This window comes from Physcomitrium patens, chromosome 22, assembly GCF_059467195.1.
Source record: "Physcomitrium patens ecotype Gransden chromosome 22, ASM5946719v1, whole genome shotgun sequence".
Taxonomy (NCBI): Eukaryota; Viridiplantae; Streptophyta; class Bryopsida; order Funariales; family Funariaceae; genus Physcomitrium; species Physcomitrium patens.
Genome location: NC_143431.1, coordinates 105,435 through 130,232, shown reverse-complemented (window position 1 = coordinate 130,232; position 24,798 = coordinate 105,435). Strand labels below are relative to the sequence as shown.

General features: G+C 35.0%; 2 protein-coding genes, 1 long non-coding RNA gene and 1 other non-coding gene across 23 annotated transcripts; 1 reads left to right on the top strand and 3 right to left on the bottom strand.

Annotated features, from left to right (window-relative positions):
• Positions 1–1,176: 1,176 nt before the first annotated feature.
• On the bottom strand, positions 1,177–4,204 carry LOC149986590 (uncharacterized). The gene is made up of 2 exons (XR_016500170.1): positions 1,823–4,204; positions 1,177–1,638 (listed from the first exon to the last, which is right to left on the bottom strand). It is a non-coding gene; the product is annotated as an uncharacterized LOC149986590 (long non-coding RNA).
• On the top strand, positions 2,001–2,074 carry TRNAR-UCG (transfer RNA arginine (anticodon UCG)). Its single transcript has one exon. It is a non-coding gene; the product is annotated as a tRNA-Arg (tRNA).
• A 255-nt stretch (positions 4,205–4,459) lies between the features above and the next one.
• On the bottom strand, positions 4,460–7,011 carry LOC112274944 (H/ACA ribonucleoprotein complex subunit cbf5). The gene is made up of 2 exons (XM_024504816.3): positions 6,567–7,011; positions 4,460–6,416 (listed from the first exon to the last, which is right to left on the bottom strand). Exon 2 carries the CDS (start codon positions 6,362–6,364, stop codon positions 4,691–4,693), a length of 1,674 nt encoding a protein of 557 aa, XP_024360584.1. The 5' UTR covers positions 6,365–6,416; positions 6,567–7,011; the 3' UTR covers positions 4,460–4,690.
• Positions 7,012–7,140: 129 nt separating this feature from the next.
• Positions 7,141–13,050, bottom strand: LOC112274945 (uncharacterized). Of its 20 annotated transcripts, XM_024504819.3 has the most exons (16): positions 12,765–13,035; positions 12,024–12,074; positions 11,214–11,289; positions 10,993–11,050; positions 10,505–10,571; positions 10,268–10,346; positions 10,090–10,164; positions 9,870–9,990; positions 9,581–9,645; positions 9,329–9,361; positions 8,947–9,006; positions 8,510–8,605; positions 8,291–8,402; positions 8,112–8,146; positions 7,847–7,915; positions 7,141–7,670 (listed from the first exon to the last, which is right to left on the bottom strand). In XM_024504819.3, the coding sequence occupies exons 7-16, from the start codon at positions 10,153–10,155 to the stop codon at positions 7,620–7,622; spliced, it is 708 nt and encodes a 235-aa protein (XP_024360587.1). In that variant the 5' UTR covers positions 10,156–10,164; positions 10,268–10,346; positions 10,505–10,571; positions 10,993–11,050; positions 11,214–11,289; positions 12,024–12,074; positions 12,765–13,035; the 3' UTR covers positions 7,141–7,619. The 20 variants fall into 20 exon arrangements, 16 of the variants coding, with proteins under 16 accessions (XP_024360587.1, XP_024360592.1, XP_073386292.1 ...); XR_002967595.3 differs by lacking the exon at positions 12,024–12,074 and having other exon boundaries at positions 7,141–7,636; positions 8,287–8,402; positions 11,214–11,297; positions 12,765–13,050; XR_002967594.3 differs by lacking the exon at positions 12,024–12,074 and having other exon boundaries at positions 8,287–8,402; positions 11,214–11,297; positions 12,765–13,048.
• Positions 13,051–24,798: the final 11,748 nt, after the last annotated feature.

Below are 24,798 nucleotides of genomic sequence, written 5' to 3'. Positions count from 1 at the left end.
GCATTTCCAATTCCTCCATTCCGTAGCTTGCCTTTCCTATTGGCCACCCTTCACACTAAACTAGTACAGTCCATACTCACGTTGGCAGCCTCCCACCAATCTTGAACCCCTCCTGAGTAGTTCAGGATAACTTGTCTCAAATTCAGCGGCATGTGGTTATAAATGCTTGTATTTTTAAAAATGCTTGTGGCCAAGAAAATGAGCTAAAACGGTTAATGCGTAGAATTGCAAATGTCTTCAACAATCACACATTCGGATGTAGGTGGTGGAATTCTTGACAAAAGCCTAATCAAATATTTCCAATGCTGTAACATTTAAGATATCTTGCTATTCGCTAACTATTTACGTCAATAATCTCAGGACATCATTTCCATGTTTTGGAAGAAAACACGCAATGAAGACTTTTAATGGTGAATGGATCTGAGAACTTCGTAAACATCGTTCTCTAAACAATATTGCAAACAATGACATTTGAATATATCAGACCAATAAATACTTCCAAAGCAGGGGCCGTGAAAAATATACGACTCAAAAAAATTTAAACATCTATTCTCTGCTAAATAACCTAAAATGTAAAATGACAATACGTTACATTCTGCACATGTTAATGACATCACTGTCAATCTACAATGCTTTCGACTAATTTCAAGAAAATATCAATTACAACTGCTTCAACAAAACAAAAAAAAGGACATATCCTATGCCCCATCTTTCGTAATAGCGATAAATGCAAATCCAGAAAGATATAGTAACAGAAGAAAACTAACTAAAACTCCGAGAACCCACAACTTTGAAATGCAACCACACTGTCGACAAAGCAAAAAAACACTAATTAGAAAATTCTTACAAACACATACTAAACACTACAATATATGTTTACATAGAAATAATATATCTTAAAAGCATTAAAAATAAATGTGCAAACAGTCGCAATATACATCTACATAGCACATAGACATACAATCATATATTATAATAATAATCAAAAAAGCATATCAATTTATAATTCATGGACCATCTGGATTAAAAACAAATTACGCAGTCAAAAGAAGGCATTACAACTACAATCAAATCCGTACCCTCACAATTCATAAATTGAAGAACCATGTGTATATAACTTAACAAATATATCAAACAAAATATATATAACAGTGCCTAAATCACAAACACAATGAGATTTCGAAAATAAAGATATATTTCGACCCACGTAGCACAAAAAGACCACAAGAACCAATTGTACCTTCTTGGAACACACGTTCTTCCGAATGGCACTAACTATCTTTTTCTTTTTTCGTTTTTTGTTTTTTGGCAATTTTTTGTTGTCTCAAGTTTGGGATAAAAAAAGAGGAAGAAGAAGAAGCGGTATATACTTTGATGACTTGCACCTTATCATGATCACAAACTTACTACAAACTGGCTTTGATAGCTTTACTAAGAGAGAAGTAGTAGGAAAGGGCAATACTTGTTCTGCTAAGGTGTCATTCATCATGCTCTTCAATTGTGTGATTTCAATTGTGCAACTTGTGATAACCAACATTTCCACTTGAGAGAGCTTCAGAACCTTTTTACCTCATTCCTTCCTTCAAATCACAAGTAAACCAACTTTTCTATCCAAATTCTCACGCCTCCTCGTATTTGCTGCATACATGGATCAACCCGATTATACATGAAAAAACATATAATATGTCACAAGGTTAAACTACACATCATGTTCAGCAAATAAATTCCCTCTCAGTCTTCAAATCTAAAAGTGCACGAATGTACATAAGCATGAAGCATCCCAAGTTCAATATCAATCGGGATAATCATTAGTTCTCATAACCTTGCATCCTTAGCCTTGGCAGTAGCATGTCATAATGCTTGCCATTTCACATGCACTAGTAGAGCATTGCGACATAGAAGAACAGTCTACCAGTGCAAAACCTGCTCTCCAATCATACATCGAAATTCTTAGTATACAAACGATCCTCGATTGATCGCTTCTATCGTTTCACTCGCCCGGCCGCGTAGCGCAGTGGATTAGCGCGTCAGACTTCGGATCTGAAGGTCGGGGGTTCGAATCCCCTCGTGGTCACTTTTGTCAGTTCCCCCTCCCACTTGCTCCCCAACTCGCGTCCTTCCCTCTCTCCTCACAGCGTCGGAACGTTCATGCTCGTCACGAAGAGTGTGCAAAGCCGCATCCCCTAAAACTAGTATGCGAAGCTGCAGCCCCTAATACAAGTGTGCAATGTCTCCCTCCCCAAACCCATGTCTCCAACCAAGACCTCACAGCGCCTGCTCGCACTCCAACATTCTGCAATTCACTGGAACTCCTCACTTCCGAAGCTCCACCCCATATCCACTGCAACCATGACCAAGAGGCCCAAGTGTGTGGATATATATATATATATATATGCCCGGAATGCGCTCGCAATCCTGGCACTCCTCCCGTCCTCCCGACTTTCCTGTTCTCCGCATTTCCCTGCTCAAATCACTGCTCCGGTTCGCGCTCCCTGAGAACGACTGCGTCATTAAATGTCACGAGTTATTTGCATTGCCTTGTATCTTAGGTTGCTGCACGTTGTATCCCTGTACGGTGAGATTGTTTCAACCACACACATCTCATTTTCCAACTTCCCGATCTGTCCCCTTAACACGAACAAATGTTTCTTCAGACATAGTCCTGATCGCACTCACCTCCAACATACAGCAGCTCTACTCTACTCCTTCACCGAGCAACATTACTATCAGCACACCTCCACGAAGGTTGCCATTTCTCCTTTTGTGACTTGTGATTGGAAGCACCCTTCTGTGATGAACCGTACCATGAGCTTCTGATCCCTGCTCGGCAAGGATTACAATAGTGTACTCTTGCAAAAGCTTTCACCGCAATTCCCACCTGCCCTCAAGGAAGTGATTCTGCCGTCTGTCGCATTCGCACCCTTGCTGAAGTTGCTCTACCTAATCTTCATTCTCAACGAGACATAAACCGACTCGTGGAATTCGACATCGAAATGAATACCAACAATTGCTGTCCTCCTGGGTCGTCGTAAGCTACCTCCACCTACATCCACTCCCTACTTCATTCGCATACCAATGCCGGACCCCGACATCGCCTTTGCTTTCACGAACTTCTGTACCACACTGTCCTCTACACACGACTACTCACACTCGACAATCCAACCGGTATCACACAATCCAACAGTGTTTCTTTTCTTCCCAGGAGAACAACCAGGAAGACAAAACAATGTCATCGGTGTCACAAAACGACCTGTACTACTTTTTCGCCTTCAGACTGACACCTCAGATCCCCGAACCTCCCCACTGAAACATACCCTGCTCGCTCAGGTTCACCGTTCCCTGATCACATGCAGTAGCTCTCTCCGTCGCCGTCATGTACAAATTGTTTTGGTAGCTGCGGGCCCACGAATGGCCCCAGCGTCATAGGTCAACCCTAATCCTCAGCGCCGACTCATCAAGCCAATTTAACTTGACTCTTGTATCACATCATACCATCTAAGGTGCCGCCTATCTTGCGGCCCAAACAGCTACGAGCCCAGCGAGCCATGACGATTACAGTGTTGGTAAGCCAGAGTTGCACTATCGTATCGTTGCATGTGAGAACAAAAGAGTACACTCATACCATGCATCGGGATACAGTTTCGGACACTACACACAATGCTAAGACCATGTGCATGCTGTTAACATACCACAGATAACGCTGAGACTATGCGCATAATGAACAGACACCGTAGGTTATGCTAGGAGTACAAGCATACTGAACAAACACCCCTTCATCGGCCCAAGTGTCACCGAATAAACTACAACCAATACCGACACCCCTTCGCGCGAATGCCTCCATCACAACGAGTGCCAAGCTCAATCCGAGATGACGACGCCCAACTGTACATCCCAACCATTACGGCTTCGACTGCACGCGGCGGGATCGCAACCACGTCCGGCCCACTGCTTTGTGGTTTGCCCCACGCACGTGGAATCGAAAAGCCTGCGCATTTTTAACATGCACCAACAACAATGCATGGGGCGCTCCAACTCCAACTTTCATTCACAACTCGCATCGGATATCACACAAACAGCATGCACCCTTCCACTGCGAACACCGCCCAACCCCACATCCCAACCACATTCCGCCCCAAGATCACGGACACTTCCAACTGCCCGGGGACCGACCATCGCGCTACAACCCTGCACTGTGACGCGGCACCCCCACTCAACCCCACCACGCATCCCCTCCTCAAATTCAACACCCTGCCACACCACTCCACTACCCTGCTGCCCGCCCACACCCAGCACAACACATCCCAACCCGACTCCACAACTCACAACCAGCTCAACCGCGCCGCCACACAGCTGCTGCATGCACCACAATCACCTCCGCATCCACAACAATCCACTGTCTGCCCACGCCCATCCCCACCCCCATTCCCATCCACCGCACATCATACATCCCACGCAGACGTTGAAAACCTTTCCGACATCATCTCTTGTGATGCCTCTCCTTTCATTCCCATGGCACTATCTGAAAACTGCCTCGTCGTTCTTAGAACCAAAATTCATACGCCAGCTTGTCCCTGTACCGAAAGCTATCACTACTCAAGGGGAAATAAGAAAATTTAACAAAAAGAAGGGGCAAAATAATTTTAAAAAAAACGAAAAAAAAATTAATTTAACCACCGTCCCTACGCCACCTCTATTGCACATCTTCGCTCGACTTCTTCTTTTTCTTCTTCTTCTTCTCGCTCTTCTCTACACTAGCTGCCACCTCCGTCGCCTCCTCCATCTCCACGTCCCCCGACTTCATCTTCTTCTTCTTCTTCTTCTTCTCCGTCGTCGCTTCTCCATTCGTCTCCTCTGCCGTCTCTCCCTTCTTCGCCTTCTTCTTCTTCGGAGCCGTGTCCGGCGTTTGTGTCACGGGGCTCGACGCCTCCTTCGACCGCTTCTTCTCGCTCTTCGATCCGTTCTCTACCTCCTCCGCACCGCCATTGTCCGCCTCGCCCTTGCTCTTCCCCTTCGCCGGGGTCGCCATCTCCGCGCCCTCGCCGCCGTCCGCTGCTGCCTTGGCCCCCTCCTCCTCGGCCGCCTTCTTCGGCGCCGCGTCGAACTGAGGCACTCGCAGCCACTCCGCAGGCGTCTTCTCGTTCGGTTTCCCGTGCTTGTCCAGCAGCCCGTCGCTGATCATCTTCTTCTTCGTCATCGCCCGCGGACCCAGCCCCCACTTCCTCGGGTACGTGTCCCTCTCCATCACCACCCTCTTCACCTTCGCCACCACGCCGTGATCGCACGTCGCCATCACTGCCGTCGTCATCTGAGCGATGCCCAGCGCTATCGCCTCGCCCTTCGTCGTCATCAGCACCACCTCCTCGCCCACCTCGATCCCCTGCTCGTACCTCAGCAGCCCGGGAATCATCAGCTTCGCCCCGTAGCAGATGGCATTCACTGCGCTGTCCTTCACCACGCACCTCTTGTAGCTCGTCAGCAGAACCTCCAGAGGCATGATCACCCGCCTCAAGTAGCTCTCGTCCTTGTGGTTGTCGTACACCCACTGCGCGTCCAGCACGTCGTGCATCGTCACCAGGTTGTCTTTCTCGCCCAGAATCCCCGACCGAACCCTACGCAGCTCCTGCATGTGACCTCCCACTCCCAGCAGCAACCCCAAGTGCACGCACAGCGTTCGAATGTACGTCCCCGCCTCGCACGACACCCAGAACACCACCAGGTGCCTCTCCGCATCATACTCCAGCAGCTTGCTCTCGTAGATTGTCCGAATGCGCAGCTGCCGCTTCACCGCCGAGATCAGAGGCGGTCTCTGAAACAGCGCGCCCGTCAGCGTCTCAATTGCCTGCGCCACCTTCGCCACCGACTCCACCGCCGAGTGCAGCCTCGCCACGCACACGTACTCCTTTCCGGCGCCCTGCTGCGCCTTCACCAGCCGAGTCGCCCTGTCCACGCACACGATCAAGCTGCCCGTCACCTTGGGATCCAGCGTCCCACTGTGCCCGGTCTTGTCCACCCTCAGCATGCGCCGAATCCATGCCACCACCTCGTGCGACGACGGGTTCGCCGGCTTGTCCAGATTGATCACTCCATACCTCACGTAATCGTGAAGCGGCCTCTTCAGCGGCGTGTGCCCCGTCGGCAGCGGCGTGTAATGCCCCGTCCTCACGTTCAGCTTGTCGTAATTCTTCAGCAGAATTGGCCACTTCGAGGTGTCCAACGGCGGGGTCGTCGACTGGGGCTTAATCAGGTAATCGGTGTCCGCCTGCTCGTTCGAAGGGGCGTCCCCCAACACCACCCGCTGCCCCTCCGCATCCTCGACCTCGCGATGCTTGTCTTTCCTCTTCTTCTTGCTCCCCGTCCCCGCCATTCTTCGCTGCTCCTCTTAATTGTAGCAATGCTTTCCACAAAGACCTAAAATACTGAACTCTAGTCCGTCTGAGTGGACGACGTTGCGCTAGATAGAGGAGGATATGTCCTCGAATTTGAGACAGAACCTAAGGGTGGGGGCAGCAGTGACCTAGAGCATTGAAGACTTCAGATGTTTGTTAGGAAAGAGAAACGATTTGTACCTGGAAGGTCGGATATTGTAGAAGCGAGTCGCAGTCGAGGAGCTTCAAGCCCAGGTTGCGAATTCGGGTTTAGGGTTTAGGCTGCAAGGCTTTGGCCGTAGCACCTCCTCCCGTCCCATCGTAGCCGTCCATCTTCGATTATCCTTTGTCGATCTTCTGGCCTCTTCTGTCATGGCATCTCCGCTTGCGATTTGAAGTCAGTACTTACGATAATTTCCGAATCGTACACTCTGTTTAGGTCGTCGAGATTAGTGCAGTTTCGATGAACGTAGATACGTGTTGAACTTTTCACAGAATCTCTTGGGAGTTCCAGAGCACGATTAAAACACTAATATGTGAGTGCCAAGTCGTCTGGTTTGTGTATCAAAATCCGATTTGTATAGAGCTTATTCACAATTAAAGTGTACTAGAAATACTTTAGTATCGGGTGCTACCAATTGAGAGTCCACCATTGGGAATAGTGTCTCGTGAATGGAGCACCCTTGGTTTTGTAACACTGGTGACCATAACCTACTTAACAATGTCGCCAATACAATACCAAAAGTGATAAATATGTGCCTTCATACCATGCATGTAATGAATATAGATTTGCTTGATTTACTGCACAGAAATGGGAGGTGCCACAACGCTCCAAGCGACAGCGAATTATGTAAGCCTTCACTGCGGTTAGCAATAAAGCGGCGGATTTGACCGGACAAACAGAAAAAAACTATTCTTAGTGGGAACCCAACTTCTATTGTTTTTAGAGCTTTGGTTACACTGTAAACACATACTTCTCGAGAAGTAAGCTGTAGACATGACATGTACACGCCATTGGAAATCAAGGCGTAGTTGTAGGGTGATTTGTGCAATGTCTGTCGAGGCAAGGTAAAAAAGTCTACACTAAAATACATCATATGGGATGGCTGTAGCACAACTTCTACCAGTATTGCACAACAGCTTTATGTCTGCACCTCTCATATCGTGATCGTATTCACCCAGGAGCTTCTGTTGTGAAAATGCGACAGCGCATCCCCATCCCTTATCTTCAACGCTTTAAGGATTTTCTGGGCATCACCCACTTAATACATCTGAAAGTCCATGAAACTCCTCGTAGGCGTTAATCTAGACATTACGAGTAAACAAGTAGATCACAATGAGGACTTAAGATGTTTGTTATTAATTAAAAACCATGTTTTTGACTACAAAACACCTAACAAGTAAACATAGCAAATCTTGCAGGGTATATTTAAAAGTCATTGGTCACAAACAATACATACACGTAAGGAATGCATCCTTACCATTGAAGCTGAACCAGGTGACCGTTGTGAAAGTACTTCTTTGGTTACTACAATTTGTTTATGCAACATCTGCACATGGGATTCGAGCTTCAACTCATGGAGCATGCCCTTTCTTAACACAGTTACAAGACTACAATTGGAATAAGAAGCAATATTTATAAAGGGGAATAATCTACTACCAAATTATAGCGATGAAGTAAATTACTGTCTGAAATATACTAAAAGTACTTAATAATCTAGCGTTAACTTTCTGAAAGGTACATACCTCGAGTGCAGGCAGTGCAGGCTTGTCCTGAGAAACTGTTCATCGAACATGAAATCACCAGATGTCACGCACACTTGTCTAACACTCTGGTGTTCCCCAGGTTTAAGTGATGAAGGCCCAGGAAGATACTATAACGTAATCGACCTCTCAAATGCAGGGCAAGGTTTAGTGTTACCTACTCAAGATAGCTTGATTTAAAGATTCTGCAACTGACTGTCGCCGAGAGGGCAGAATCAAATGCCTCAAAGGGCTACTTTCTGGGCGCGGATAAGCCAGTAATGAAATGACTTCCTGTTTTTCGAAAAATAAAGTGGGTTACGACTTAAATACAAGAAGATGAATTTTCTTCAAAATGTCAAGCATCATATGATACACTTGCACAGAAAAGTACTACATACCCGATAGTGTTGTCTATCCTCTTCAGATTCAGCATCGAACTCAGAAAGTTCAGTGCGACCAAAGGTCATAGTTGCTTCATCGTCACCACTTCTAATCTGAAAGAAACAAATATACACAAGAAATACTATAGACTAGTATGAACAGAAAGACTGCATTAATTGAATAATGAAAGCAAGAAGTGTGACAGATGACGCCTACCTTATGACAGGGTTCTGATCATCATAACCAACAGTTAATCATGCATCTCATTAATTTCAGTTACGAACGATTTCTAAAAAGATAAGAATTGTACTATGCAGCATTGGTTGAATTCTCTATGCGAAGTACAAAAGCAGTCTGAAGTTGCTTTAAATTTTTCGACTATGAAACAATATTGTCAAGGACATGGATGAGGTTGGAAGGGTTGAGCATGTAGACTGATGTGAAGTTGACATACCATCTCAATAAACTTCTGGCACTTCAAATGAAAGAGCACTGATGGCTGAGACATAAAGACCTATAAATCCAGATACAATCCAAAGCCATGGCAATTTGAGAAAAGAAAATGGTAGTCAATACGAGAACAGAACAATTCTAATAAACCAACTTCACTTACTTTCGGACGGTGAAAGAGCAGACAGGTAAACCTTACAAAGAGGAAGTTGCAACATTTCCTTCGCGTTCTCTTATTATTTGACATTAAAGCAGAGCACGGGGTATCAAAGATTTCTCCGCAACAACAAACAAGATACTCGGTGATGGAGGGTAACTATCGGGTAATGTCACGAGCTTCAAAGGATAGACCATGAGCTTAAAATAGGTACACATCGCTACAATACCTCAGGTGCAACGCAATTTGTTTGTTCAATTGCCTGCATTCACCAATAGTACATTTCCTATCAAATGCAGAAGCGAGTGCAGAGGAATTCTTTTTAAAATATTGTTGATTCTGATTGTAGATGAAACTATACAGATGTGATCTATGACTTGCAATCAACAATTTTTGTTTGTACGTCACTGAATGATTTATCCACTACATCCTATCACATTCAAACAAACTTAACCCTCGTACGACTTGGACAGCACCTCACCTCGTCAATATGCCCATCCATGACTGCCTCCTGAATTTCTGGCAACATTTGAGAAATAGTCGTTACTGTCAAAAAACTCAAATAAATGAGGACAATTTTGGGTCACGATGAGCAACTTAAACAATAATGGCTATCGAACTTCTAATAAAGAACATCTCCATATGAAAATTTCAATTTATTTTCGAGACATGTTAAGACCGAGGCGAGACAAATCAATGAAAGACATTCTGTGAAATTTGAATAATTAATAGAAGTTCTAAAAATATTCAGAAAGAATTTCGAAACGTACTACTTCGAAGTAGCATACTCTCCGCTTCCTTTGCAGAGATGACATTGCCCTCAAGAGCAGATTCCCTAATCAATGCAGTAGCTGTTTCACTATATCCATAATGCATAAGATAAGCAATAACCTGTTACAAGCATGCACACAAATATTAAATCCACAATCACGACTTCATAGATATTCAAAGACGATCCAAAATTCTAAAAGCTTCGGATAAAAAGCCCACCAACGAGTGAAGACAAGGATTCTTATCAGGTATTTCAATGCCATCAATGGTCCACAATGTCTTCATTTCAGGAGCCTGTTGACATAACAATGCAATCACGGCCAGACCAAGTTAGTCGATAAGGAAAGGACATCTGCGCAAAAACAGAGCCCTTAAAACAGCATCCAAAAATCTTTACCTTCTGCGATCTTCAAGGTCAAACGTAAATGGTGTAAAACCAAAATTGGCTTCCACTTTCTCACCAGGTGTAATTAATCCTACAGTTGGGTACAAAATTAAAACCACACAGCATTAGACACAAAATTACATCGTTATGTTTTACTTGAAATGTGCGCCTGAGAAACGTCTTAATAGAAAGAAGACAAATACAAAGAAAATAGAAAACAAAAGCATGAATAAACTTAAACAAAATCACCTTCCACATCCTTAAAGACAACTCCTAGATTGGCGCCATTCTTAGTATAAGATGTTGTGTTCTCCATCTGCAAAATAAATAAAAAATAAAAAGTAAAAAAGCAGAGCCAACGTCAAGGGAACCCATGAACAAACAGTTTTCATGCAGATAAACACATTCACGAGAGAACGAACAGTATTAGAGAAAAAGATTGCATCGCCGTATGGAAATGTGGAAACGTAAAAGCTACGTGAAAAAGACAGAAACTACTTTTATATTTAAATTGAATCTGACCCTTTTTCTGCTTGGCACTTAAACATACAGCAGAACAGGTTATGAATCAACATAAATCCTGCTAATACTTAAAGAGTGAAAATGATCGTTTCGCACTGCATAAAATCTAGAATGCACATCACATGATAACTACAATTTAAAGCACTTAGTTCTTCAGAATTGATTTAAGTTGAAGTTTACCAAGTCAAGCATTACAGAAGTAACAAGGGACCTACCAACTAGTGGCCGTATTGCCATCATCGACATGGTAACCAAAGCTATTCCTCTCAAAACCTGTTGAAGTTAGCGTCATAAAAAAATTGTATAAATCAAAAAGGTCAAGACGTCTATGTCCACTGACTGGGAAGGTCGGAAAAAATTCTTGTTACAGGTGGAATGTTTTCAGAAATAACATTAAAAAATGAAAGTTGCAAAAATAGGAGGTTGCGAATTATACCATGTAACCTGCTGAGGGAAGGTGGTAATGAACTCAACCCTACACCGATGTACCTATCAAATATTCGAACTGCTACCTGCGAGACTTTATTCAAGAAACAAATGTAAAAATATATTCTTATAGTTAAAAGCATCCAATTCTGCAAACATCAGCTTTGTATAAAGTGACGGATTGATACTCTACCACAGCTTAATTTTTTACAGTATTACTGCCCTGTCCATTATGCAACTCCTCTCTGTCTCAAGGATACAATGCCTGTGATAATTTAAGGGTGGGGGATGCAAACTCGACTGTGAATTATGAATACATAAAAGGATCCATATGACCTTAAGAAGTAGACGTATCGTAATGTGCATGATAGATAAACATACCCGTTACTGCCTATGCTAATTAATGTGATTGCAGCATAAAACAAAGCTTCACTGTCAGGGGCAGGGTTGTTTGTCCGAACTGCCCCAGCATTGGTATTGGAGTCGCCAAGACCAGCGACCACACTCTCGGCATATGACTCAAGTTCAAAAACCAAAGGGCAATTTCACTAACCCATAGACACAAGAAGGAATTCCGGAACTTTACACTCTGTACGAACAAGGTTGCTAAAATATTCAAACACGGCAGGTGCTACAGCTTTAAGTTTCAAAAAAAACAGAAAAAAAGGAAAAGAAAAAAAAAGGAAGCCAACACAAAACTAGAAGATTCGACAGTGAGATCACAATACAATTCGACAGTAACATGATGGCAAATTCCAAACTAGTCAATTCCACCCAAATATGAGGGGTTTTGATCTTCAGGGACGAAATTTGAACTTACATGATTTCAGTTGCTACAATAAATAAACTTGACGTGTAACTCCTGCAAATTCTATTGACTTTCATGAATCAGAAACGTCAACTGTACACAGTCATCGGTTCTAACGAATACTACCACGTAAAACTGTCATTGCAACAAGCGATTGACGAATCTCGTGACTATAATTGTACGACTAACTTCCTGATTCTTATATTCAAGTTCCAATCTTTAGGTTTCGCGTTGCGAATGAAGCGTGTAGCTATCCTACTGTGCATCTAGTAGTTCACCCACATTCAGAGCGATCATACTTGCTTCTCCTCATTCAGGATCTTAAACTCATCCGTGCTAACCATTCCTAAAACCAGGAGTAGAAACATGCAGTCCGGCAGGAACACAATTTTCGCATAGTACTTCCAGCTGCATTCTCTTACTGCAATCTAGTATGATTGACTCGCGAAAAGTGCAGCCAGAAACATCCCTTGCTAGATTTGCTTCCGCGGAGGTACACAGAGCTAAGAAGCCTCGAAACCTTCAAAAACCTAGCCAAGGTTCTAAAGCACAAAATGCAGCCTCATCAGAGAACCTAAGCACCGACCACGCTCTCCTGGGCACTAGTATCCGCAATATCAACCCCAACTCTGAATTTCGAAATAATAATAATGTAAAACAAGCAAATCTACAAATCCATTATTCAAATTCGAAAAAAACAGAATAAAATAACCCCAAGCAAGTAAGCAGCCAAAGGAGAACCCAGGTTAGTACCAGAATCATGCACGCAATTGTGTAGATCTAGTCCAGCGAAGGAGTGCAGTGCAGGGAAAGAGGTGTTGGAGATGCGTGCGGATACGTCGTGCAGCACCAGCACCAGCTTGACCAGGACGAGGAGGACGGGGGAGGGAGGAGGATACGAAGCGGGAGGGAATACGATGGGACGGTGCGGTGAGTGAGCGAGGGAGGGTTAGTGGGAGTGGGAGTGGGGCCCAAATCGAGGCTGAGAGACGACGCAAGAGCAAGGGACGGCACGGCAGGGCACGGTGCGGAGCGGGGAAGTGAGAAGCCCTAACTCCATCCCCACAGCACACCCCCCCCCCCTTTCGCCATGCCAGCCCAGCCTCAGCAACGGCACGGCACGGCACGAGACGGTAGACAGTGCGGGGACCAGGCACGGGCACCTCTGGCACTCTTGCAATTTCAATCCCTTCTCCCTCTCCATCGACGTCCATCCTTTGTTCATCCAAATCTGAATTATGTACATTCTTCGTTCATCCCCTGTACATCCACCAGGATCTGCCCTCATTCCAATTACAGCATTTCTCCCTTCGCGTTTCCATGGATCAAACTCTTCTATTCTAATTGGATTCCAAATTCTCATATCCTTAAATTTCTTTCTCTGATGTCTCTGATATTACTATTATTATTTTTTAAATTATTTTTATGGGTTACGAGATTGATTTAGTACTTCAATTTTTTATGCTTTGGAATGTTAGATCTTTAAGGTTTTATTTAAAATACAAAAAATAAAAGTCATTTTTAATCATGATATCTTCATATGACGATGTAGTTCTTTATTTAAAAAAAATACATATAGAAATTCCGTTTTACATCATTACATAATATTATCCTTTGAAATTTATTTTATTTTCTACTTTTTATTCATATAATTAATTAGCTACTTTTAATTTTACTAGAAGTGTAAAAAGTCAAACATAATAAAGTTGTTGAATTTATGCAGATTAAATGAATAACGAGTATTTACATCATGTTATAATTAAATAATGTATTAAATCAAATTACAGAAGACATGCAAGTATTGTATGTTATTAATAAATATATGTGAAATACATAATAATTATTGGTTAAGGAAATTTTAATGCAAAATATTACAAATACATCATATGATACTCCAGCAAGTAGCCAATAACAAAGACATGAGGAAGTGTATACCAGGCTGCAGAATTGTTTTGATTGTAAAAGTTTTACAAAATTTAACAATTGAAGTTTGCAAAAAAATCTAATCAAATCAATAATTGATTTTTTTATTAGCCTTTAAATGGCATAGAAAATACTTTTGAAAACAAAAAATTTGCATTTCCATCCACAGAATTAGGATCAATTCCTTCAAAATAAAGAAAGAAATCAGATTTAATAATAAAAAGTTTTAATAATTTTATAATATTGACTGTCTTTCAAAATTTCTTACAAAAAAATATATTTATTTCCTTATTGAAAATTAGAAATAAGTTCAATCTTTGTTCATAAAATATCATTTTTAGATTAGACTATATTTGGTAGAAATAACTAGTATAAGTATTATTCTTGATTCTAAATCTATATACAATTGCTTTGGTATAAGTATCTTATTGCAAAGATTGTTTGTTGACAGTAAAAAACTTGGTATTGCCAAATATACTATATATTTAATAAATTATTTTAAAAATAGTCAATACATAAAATCAAAAAATAGTTTTAATGCCTGTAATAACCTCTACAATCTATTAAATAAAATATCTTGAGCTTAATGCAAAAAAATAAAATAGAGTTTTGATTGGCCATATAAAAGGGAACACAATAAATTCAAAAATAAGATAAAACATCTCTAATCTATTATAAAACTCACCATTACTATAATATCTATTCCAACCTTTTTTTAAAGATGTAAATCACAAATAATTTTAAGATTAATATACAATTTTACTACTCAAAAAGAATAAAAAATTACTCAAAGACAATATAATATTAAAACTAGAATAGTTATTATCAAAGATAACAAGACTAGAGGCTCTTGAAAAAAGATTATAAACAAGAATGGCATTTACAAGAGTAAAAAATGCTTCACTCTTGCTTCTATATATACTACCTAACTAAAACTTATGTAGAAACATTATATAAGACCTATGACATGTATCTAACTTGCAAAAAAAGTTTCTATATATGCATTATATAGCCAACTTATACCCTAAGTTGCTAACATGTGCGACATATGGACAACTTGTTGACTAAATTTTTAATCTATTAAATAACTACAAATATATAAAAAGTCAAATTTGTATATATAGAGCTTCTAAGAAGATATTTAAAAAGATAATATCAAATCTACATATATTTACTTTTTGTATAATACTTTTTATCTGAGTAATTATATATTTCAATGATATTATCTCCTTTGTTTAGAGATGAGTTCCATAAGAAGTAATGATAACATATCAAAGGACTCAAAGATGCAATAAAATTGTACTTGCTATATATTTTAATTTTTATTTACTTTAAATGTAGTTGATAGAACTTTTTAGGCATTGATAGTATTCCATATCAAAACAAGAAGACCACCTTGATATTTAATCACTATTAAGGCTTTAATAACTTCTTTCAAATATAATATTTTAAAGACAATCAAGAGTGGTTTCTACATCCAATAATATTACCAAATACCTAGAGGTTTTTCAAAAATTTTATATCAAATACATTGTGTCTCACAATCAATTTAAAGAAAAAAATATTATTTTTGAGAATCTGTGGCCTTATAATATTGTCTTGAAAGATGTGGCCATTTCTATCATGAATACACTATACAAGAGATCAAATAAGATGTTAAATAAAAGAATTTTCTATAAGAAAGCTAATAAGAACTTGACTAAATTAGATAAGTATAAAATTAATATCAAGAAAGATGAATTAAAGCTCCAAAAAATGTATTGGCAAGATTGAGGATTCTTTTAGCTTTGACTCAAATATATACTAGATATTAAGAAGCTTCTTGAGAAGTTCTCATATTGCTTAAAGACAAAGAAATCTTAGGAAGCTTTTTAGATAACTTTCTCAATTCTCTTAGAATTTTTAAAAACTTGTTGGAATATTAGAAAAGCCTTCTAAAACCTTTTAAAACCGTTTAAAAATCTTTTAAAAATCTTTTAGAATTTGATGAAATATTCTAAAAATATTTCTAAAATCTTCTTGTTAGATGTCTACAACATCACTTCCTCTTTTAACTTCAAGTTCAATAAGGAGCATTAATTTCATGTTTGCAATAGAATGATCAAAGTTTAAGCATTATCTTCAAGGTTTACTTGTTTGAGTTGACTGTAGTGTAGATATTTCCTCTCTTAAGAAGATCTAGTTTCATCTTGAAGATGATCTTGCAAAGGTTGTAAGAGCTAGAATGGTTGATGTAGTGGTAGTGATATGAAAAGCTTCAATTCTAATTCTAATTCTAATTTGAGATTCATGATCTAAAGACTCTCTAAATATTTTTTAATTTCATATATTAGATTATAAAATAAATATATTAAATTATAAGATTGTTGTGAATAATACTTGCTCTCTTCATTCTATACAACATCCAAGTAATAGCTTTATAGAAAATTCATTCTAAAATAGGTTTAGATTTTTGAAGATAGCATCAATGAAACTTTTGTACCTTTGGCAGCACATTAATTAGATTTTTTGCTAATTTCTATGTATATTCATTAATATTATGAATAAAATATTTTAAATTATTTTTTCTTTTTCAAAAATAAAATAATTATTTTACGTAATATTCTACATGATTATCTATTTTAATATAAGGTGGTGATGGTTGTATTCTTGTTGTAATAATTGATTTTGAATAAGCCTTTAAGAGAGAAACATAAAAGATTAGATGTAAATTTATGGATGTGGGCATTTCTAACTAATAAGCCATTGGATTGATTTGCTTTTGAATACAAAATGGCCCTAGTCTTTGGTATTTCAACTTATTGCAAGGTTGATTGATCTTAATATATTATCAAAGAAGTCATATTTTATTTTTAACTTAAAAAGTAAAGAATTCATTTCTAAATTTATATGAAGATATTTTTTAAGAATCTTGAGGTGTTATAAATGGAGCTTTAAAGTTGTATGGAGCTATAACAATTTTATTTGTAAGATCTTTTGTTGTTAGGTTTTCATCTTTTGATATAATTAACAAATCAACTTTGAGATGATAACCATAATTGACATAAAATAGTATTTGTTGAGTCAAAACATGAAGATATTAATATAAGCAAAATCTACTAAAAATAAATATAAGTTCTAATTATCTTGTTGATAGTTGATGGTATTTTATAAATATTGCTCTAATATTTTATTGAGATGGTCTGTTTGCCTATCAATTTGAGGATAGAAGGCAAAAAAAAAAAATTAATATCCACCTTTAACATATTAAAAAAAAATTCCGAATCTTTGATATAAATTAAAGTCCTCAATTAGAAAAGATGTCATCAAATAAGCTTTGATATTGATATATATTATCAAGAAAGAACCTTGCTATTTTTTCTTTAAAATTATCTTTTTATATAAAAAAAAAAATATACCATTTTCATAAGTTAATTGATAATAACATAAATGGCATCAAATATAGCTAATAGTGGCAGATTAGTGATGAATTCTATTGATATTAAAGACCATGGTTGCTTCAAAATTGATAGTGGCAAAAGAAGTCCATAAGAACAATGACAAGAATTCTTGGATCTTGAACACTTGTCACATGAGAAGACAAAATTCTTTATAGACTTCTATATTTGAGGCTACTAAAAATCTCAAAAGATAAGTTCTAATGTTTTTTTAAACTCAAAATATCTTGCAATTGAAAAATTATGTTAAGATTGAAAAATATGAAGTCTCATTGATTCTTTTAGAATATGTAAATAATCTTTAAAATACAAAATATCTTCCATGAATTTGAATTTTTCATTATCAAGGCATTGCTTGATATTACAAACTAATAAATCTTTAGTTCACACTACATAAATTTTTTTAAAAAAACTTGAATCAACAGGTGTAATCATAGAAGTAGTATAAAGATAAAATTATTTTTATTTTAAGATAGTGGTATATTAATAATCAAATGTTGCTTTTCCGGCCTTTTGAATAAGATGTGATTTATTTGATAAAGAATTTAATAGTCTTTCTTGCTTCTTTGATCAATATATAATCAGAAAATCAAAAAAAGATAATGACATATTCCAACAAATTTGGTGGTGATTTAAAATCCAAATTTATATTAAATGTTTTAATTTTTATAATTTATATATACAATCATTGAATGTCTAGGGCCTTCTAATAAGTGATGTCATTCTTTGAAAGAGGTTGAAATCACAAGAAGTCTTTTATTGTAAATTTCATAATTAATCTTTGTAACTAAAATTTTTTAGTTTAAAATATAATTAGGTGGAATTTTTCAGCTTTTTCCATCTATGATAGTACAACTCTTGATGCAAAGTTGAAAACATCAATCTCAAAATAAAAGGCCTTAATAAAATTTAAATGCATTAAGATCATAAGTGTAATAAAAGTTGCCTTCAAATCTTAAAAAGTTCCTTGTATTTGAAATTTCTATTCCAATTTATCTTTGGATATCAACTAAGTGATATATAAAGCTTCTAAGAAAATCGTGTATATAAAGCTTCTGAGAAGCTTTTTGAAAAGACTTTATAAAATTAATCTATATTTATTTAATTCTACCTAATCATATAAATAACTATTGGAATAAATATATATGTCTGTGACCGGATTATATACCAAGAAAAAAAAAATATATATATATATATATATATATTATACTATTCAAGTTAATTCCTTAAAATATATTATTTTTATTAATATTATTATGATAAATTCTAAAATTATCTAAAACATTATAGATAAAAAGATTCCAAAAATAATCAGTGATGTGCAATGTTTTTTGGAATTTATCAATTATTATCAAATCTTCATTAAATATTTTTTAAAAAATATAGCTCTTCTTACATATTTCATATATAAAGACAAATTTGAGTGGAGCAAAGAAGTTGAAGCATCTTTTGAAGCTTTAAAGACAATATTTATTTCTACACTAATCTTGTATTGTATCGACTTTTCTAATGTATTCTTCATGGAAATAAATAAATCAAACTTTGCTATAGGTGTTATTTTGTCACAAATAGTAGCAAATAATATGGTATTTTTTTTATGTAAAAAATATCTTTTTTTATTAATTATTTTTATCATCTATAACTTGATGCTTTTGACTTTTTAAAAGTTGATAATCTTATAGCAAAATATTTTTAAAAATATTTATTTGAGCTACATACTATAATGAGGGTATAATTAAAAGAAGTTTAAGAATAATACAAGACCATCATAGATGCCTATTGCAAGGAGCAACTTCAATTCCACATTGGTAATAAAATATGGTTACTTTTGTATAATATCAAGATTAGCCATCCTTGTGACAAGTTAGATTATTATAGGCTTGAATTATTTTTTATTTGTATATAAGTCAATATTGTTGCTTATTGATTACATTTATTGGAATATATAAAAATCTATTTTGTATCTTATATGTCTCTTCTTAAGCCATATAAAACAATGAATGTCTCAAGAAGAAGATAAATGCCTCTTCTTTCTATAAAAGTAGATAATAATCAAGAGTTTAAGGTAGAAGAAGTCTTAGATTCAATGCAATGCCAAAATAAGTTAAAATATCGTGTTCATTGGTATTGATATGATATTAGTGAATGCACATATGAGCCAAAAAAAAATCTTATAAATATAACAAAGAAGGTTAAAGTTTTCTAGTGACAACATCCATCTAAATAAAGATAAAGAAAAGCTTATCTTTTTTATAAAAGAAATATGATCCAAAAAAGATAGCATTCTACTTTCTATCCTTGTTTTTAGTTTTTGTGTATTTGTGGCACTAAAGAGATGGAGAACCAACAACCAGTAGATTCAAGTTAAGAGCCATTGTTTGTTAGCTTATTAAACAACATATTACAATTATCACAACCTTCAAGACAATGTAATTGGGATGAAGATCCTTAAAAATAATATGTTCTCTCTAGAATATATAACAAGATATAATGTGTTAGAAGTAAGAATGGCTTTTGATAGTGTTCCAAATTTTTTATTTGAAATAAGTTATAAAGGCCTCAATAATAATTAAATAAAAGGGTGGTCTTTTTTTTAATATATAATACTATCAATAGTCGAAATGACCTATCAACTATCTCCAAAAAAGACAAAGATTAAAATATGTGGCAAATATAATTTGTAGCATCTTAGTTTTTTTCAATATATAATGATCATTGTTTATGGAACTTGTTTTTAAAAAGAGAGATAATATAATGGATATATATATTTATTCTAATAATTATCTATAGGATTAAATAGAAATATCTAAAAATTGACTAATTTTCTAATATCTTCTAAAAAAACTTCATAAAAAGCTTCATAAATATGGATTTGATTGTACACATTGTTATGATGTAAAAAGGCTAATAGGTAAAAAGCTGAAAAAAGAATCATATTTTTGAAAATCTTATTTCAAATATATTATAAAAAATTAACTTAAAAATATCTTAGATAATAGTAAATGGGTAGAAAAATTAAAGGTGCTAATACTGCCTTTTTATAAAATAGGCTTCTATTCACTTTGTAGGACTACAAATAAAGTAAAATAAAATAGATTAGAAAAATAAACAATATAGGAGCTTTTGGAAAAAAATTAAGAGTAGTTTAAGGAATATATTACCTTAAAAATCCAAGACTTGATACTTTGAGAGGATCAGTTACCAACTCGGGTCGAAATTAGATCCAAAGGCATAAAGCAAAGCCTCAATGACACTTCTAGAGTTCTTTGGTAGATCAAAGAGTAGAATTAGAGAGCTGACTTAATAGAATATTGATAGGCATTGATTTGGATTTACATTGACTTTGTAAGAGTTTTACAAAGTCCGGTTTTGTTTTGGATGACTTTGGATTTGTAAAATAAAATCGGTGATACTTTTTGGAGAATTTTGTAAGTTTGGCAATAGATCTATGTATAAAAAAATTTGAATTTGTATAGATAGTTGTATTTGATGTGTGATGTGAATTTAAATTTGATCATACAGTTAATTTGAAAGGCATGAAGGTTTTTGTGGGTTATGGTTTTAGAATTTAGGATTTTAAGGACCAATAAAGTATTCTTAGATATTTGTCAATTTGCTTGTTAGATTGAAGCAATTTTTTTTTTTTTGAGGTAGTCAACTTAATGTTTAACAAGTATGCAAAGTTTGGAAGCAAAGCAATTGTTTAATGAGGAGAAATTGGCTACAAGAGATTGGCATCAAGGTTGGAGAAGGAAGCCGACCAACATCCAAGCACATTTTTGAAGTTATTGTCTATTTGGTAATTCCGACCCTTTTCAAAAAAATTGTGCTTGTTGTCAATTTAATTGTTAAATAATATGCAAATTTTCGGTTAAAATCAATAGTTCATTCATTAATTATTGAGGTTTAAATCTACTATAAGAACTACTTGAGATTATTTAAGATTTGGTTAGGATTTGTTTAAGATTCAATTAGGATTTGATTAGGATTTGGTTAGAATTTGATTAGAATTTGGTTAAAATTTGATTAAAATTTGATTAAGATTTATTAAGATTTTTTAGGATTTGATTAGGATTTGATTAGGATTTGATTAGGAATTATTTAGGATTTTATTAGAATTTGATTAGGATTTGATTAGGATTTGGTTAGGATTTATTAGGATTTGATTAGGACTTTTTTAGGATTTGATTAGGATTTGATTAGAGTTCAGTTATGATTTGACTAGGATTTGATAAGGATTTGTTTAGAATTTGATTTGGATTTAATTAAGATTTGGGTAGGATTTTTTTAGATTTCGACTAAGATTTATTTAGAGTTGTTTAGGATTTGACTAGGATTTATTTAGGATTTGACTAGAATTTATTTAGGATTTTTCTAGGATTTTATTAGGATTTATTTAGAATTTGACTAGGATTGATTTAGGTTTTATTTAGGATTTGATTAGAATTTATTTAGGATTTGATTAGGATTTATTTAGGATTTTTTTAGGATTATATTAGAGTTTGGTTAAGGTTTGATTAGAATTTGATTAAGATTTATTTAGAATTTGTTTAGGATTTGACTAGGATTTATTTAGAGTTTGTTTAGGATTTGATTAGAATTTGATTAGAATTTGATTAAGATTTGATTAGATTTTGATTAGGATTTAATTAAGATTTCTATTTTAATATTTTATTAAGATTTCTACTTTAGCATATTTTTGAATTTCTATGTTATTTCTTTATGATTTCTTTAATAGATCTATAGGAATTTATTGTGTTTCTTATGTAATTCCTTCGAAGTTTTAATTGAATTTGGACAATATTTGATTAAATTTTTGTTAATCTCTAATTTTAATTTTTTTAAGAATCTATCAGAGTTTTTAGGACTTATTGTTGCAATTTTCCATTTATCTTCCACAGCCAGATGTCTGATGCATTCTCAAGCCAAACTTCACATTGTCATATTGTGATATGATTATATGGTGAAAATATGACTAAAAATGACTTTTTAATTAATATTCTATTATATTAGTTGAATAAGAATTCAAAATATATTAATATGGCTTTTATGAAAGCCTCTTGGACTATTTTCTTGTCTTAATATCAAGTAGTTAAAAGTTAGTTAGTATTTTTACCTTCTAGGATATAGAAACTTTTTTACTGACTTAGAAAGACCATAAATTGTTAAAATCATGATAGAAGAGGTGAAATTGGGCATGGTATTGAAGCACTTGAAGATCAAGTTGCACACCAATTTTGATTTAAAGTTAACGGTTGGAAAAGGAGTAATCATTGTTGGGATTTTTACTTCACTTTTCAAGTTGGCGGCCAAGTGACATCAGTGTAATTTTTGGAGGTTTTCTCACAATTTGTAAGTTGAATTGGACTGAAAATTCTTGAGTGTGTAAAAGACTTATATTGACAATTTCATGCAAAATGTTACATCAAGTAGACAATAAGATTAGAAGTTAGAGCTTGTTAAAACTCATTAATTAGGATTGGGGCTTATAAGAAAAATCAAAATTACTTAAATATAAAGGTAACAAGGTAATTGAGATTTAAATATGATTGAGGCTACTAAGAAGAGTGTTTTTTAGCACTTTTGAATTGAAATTCGGATTATATTCTTCTCGTATGGATGAAACCTATTAGGATTTTTTGAATACTTGTAAAACACAACCTCACCTTCCATAGCTAGCTGCCCGGTGCATTCCTAAACAAGACAACACGTAATATGACAACATAATACAACAACGTATTTATAATTTGATTGATAGATTATAAACTTGGTCAACAATTTAGCCACATGTTATATGTATTGATAGCTTGTAGAACAAACTAACTATATAGCTCACATATAGAAAACTTGCCTTGCAAGTTAAGAAATATGTTTTGCAAAGTCAACTCATATTGGAGGTCCTATAAAATATTGTTATGTAATTCTTAGTTAAATAGTATATATAGATGAAAAGGTGAAGTCTTCTATACTCTTGTCAATGCCATTCTTATTCTTAGTATAATTTCAAGAATATATATACTTCTTATCTTTGATAATAGTCATTTTAGTTTTATATAGTATCATCTTTGAATAATTTTCTAGTCTTTCCAAGTGAAACAGGGATGTATTGATCTTATATTTATGTATTACTTATGTCTTTGACACAATACCATTTATAAAAATGTAATCTTAAAATTTAATTAAAATATTTTATTTATAGATTTTTAATCTTTAAAAAAATATGGTTTATATACTTCTTTCAAAAATAGCCAATGATATAATCTTTTTCTTATAATAAGATAAATAAAATATAATTTTATAGTAGATGATTTGGATTATCTTATTTTCTCTTCTTTGTAATCTTGTTCTACAAATAATGATGTGAATACACTTTGTACTTATATTGCCTTACAATCTCTATTAATTTATATATTTTGAAAATTATTTTTAAAGTTTTGTTTTTTTGCTTTTCATGTCTTAAGAATTTAATTGCATCAATATTTGAATAAAAAATTACTTGATTTTTTATAAGAAGTTATACCTATCAAACCACATTTGAAACTTCATCAAAAAAAATTGTTTAAATAAATATTATGTTATCTCTAGATTTTTAATATATTAAAAATTAATATGTTATTTGATCTCATATCCATCATTTCTAATTTTTATTACACAATCATATATTTTATTTTATTATTTTGATAGATTTTTTTAAAAAATTAAAAATAATAAAATATTTGAAAGTATTTATGATTAAATTTGAGAACAATAATTGAAAAATGGTAGCAAAGATCAACGTCTTATCTTTTCAATAAGAATTATATTTATTTATTACTTATGTTTCTAAATTCAAATATATTATTTGCAATATAAATTAGAATGACAAAGCTTCTATTATTTTATTTTAATATGATTAAAAAGCTAATACCAAAGATTCATTATTGACAATGCCGAAGGCAAAATCATTAGAATTATTTTATTACTTTAGTAATTGCATGAGACAATCTACTTTTTAAAAGAAGTTAAGAACAAAGATATGGTTGGGAATGAACAAATTGAGTCATAACAATGACTCTTAAGTTTTGAGAAATTTCTCCATCAATGCCAAAATCTATGCGAATTAATACAATATCTTTCAAATCTCTCATTGAGAAAAAAAAACTTGATGTCATGAAGAAAGATTATGCTTATAATATTGAGAATTTTATTATATTGCTCAACATTATTCAAAGAAGCTATAAAATTACACAATAAAAATCATGGTTGCCAAAAAAGTCATTGTGGTAGAAAACAAATTTATCTAGCTATAATAGAGACCGTACAGCTATAATCTCATCGAATATAAATTGAATGTTATATTATTTTTAAAGATATTTTACCTTGTTTTATAATAGATGTTTTTTTAAGATCAAAAAATCACAAAGTCTTTTTTTTATTAGATACAAGAG

Excerpts from the sequence above, each read along its gene's own strand:
- LOC112274944 (XM_024504816.3), bottom strand. The coding sequence starts at position 6,364 with ATGGCGGGGACGGGGAGCAAGAAGAAGAGGAAAGACAAGCATCGCGAG.
- LOC112274945 (XM_024504819.3), bottom strand. The coding sequence starts at position 10,155 with ATGAAGACATTGTGGACCATTGATGGCATTGAAATACCTGATAAGAAT. Across the intron at positions 9,362-9,580 it reads TGGATGGGCATATTGACGAG|GCAATTGAACAAACAAATTG; the intron begins GTGAGGTGCTGT and ends TGGTGAATGCAG. Across the intron at positions 7,916-8,111 it reads CTGCACTGCCTGCACTCGAG|ATGTTGCATAAACAAATTGT; the intron begins GTATGTACCTTT and ends TCCCATGTGCAG.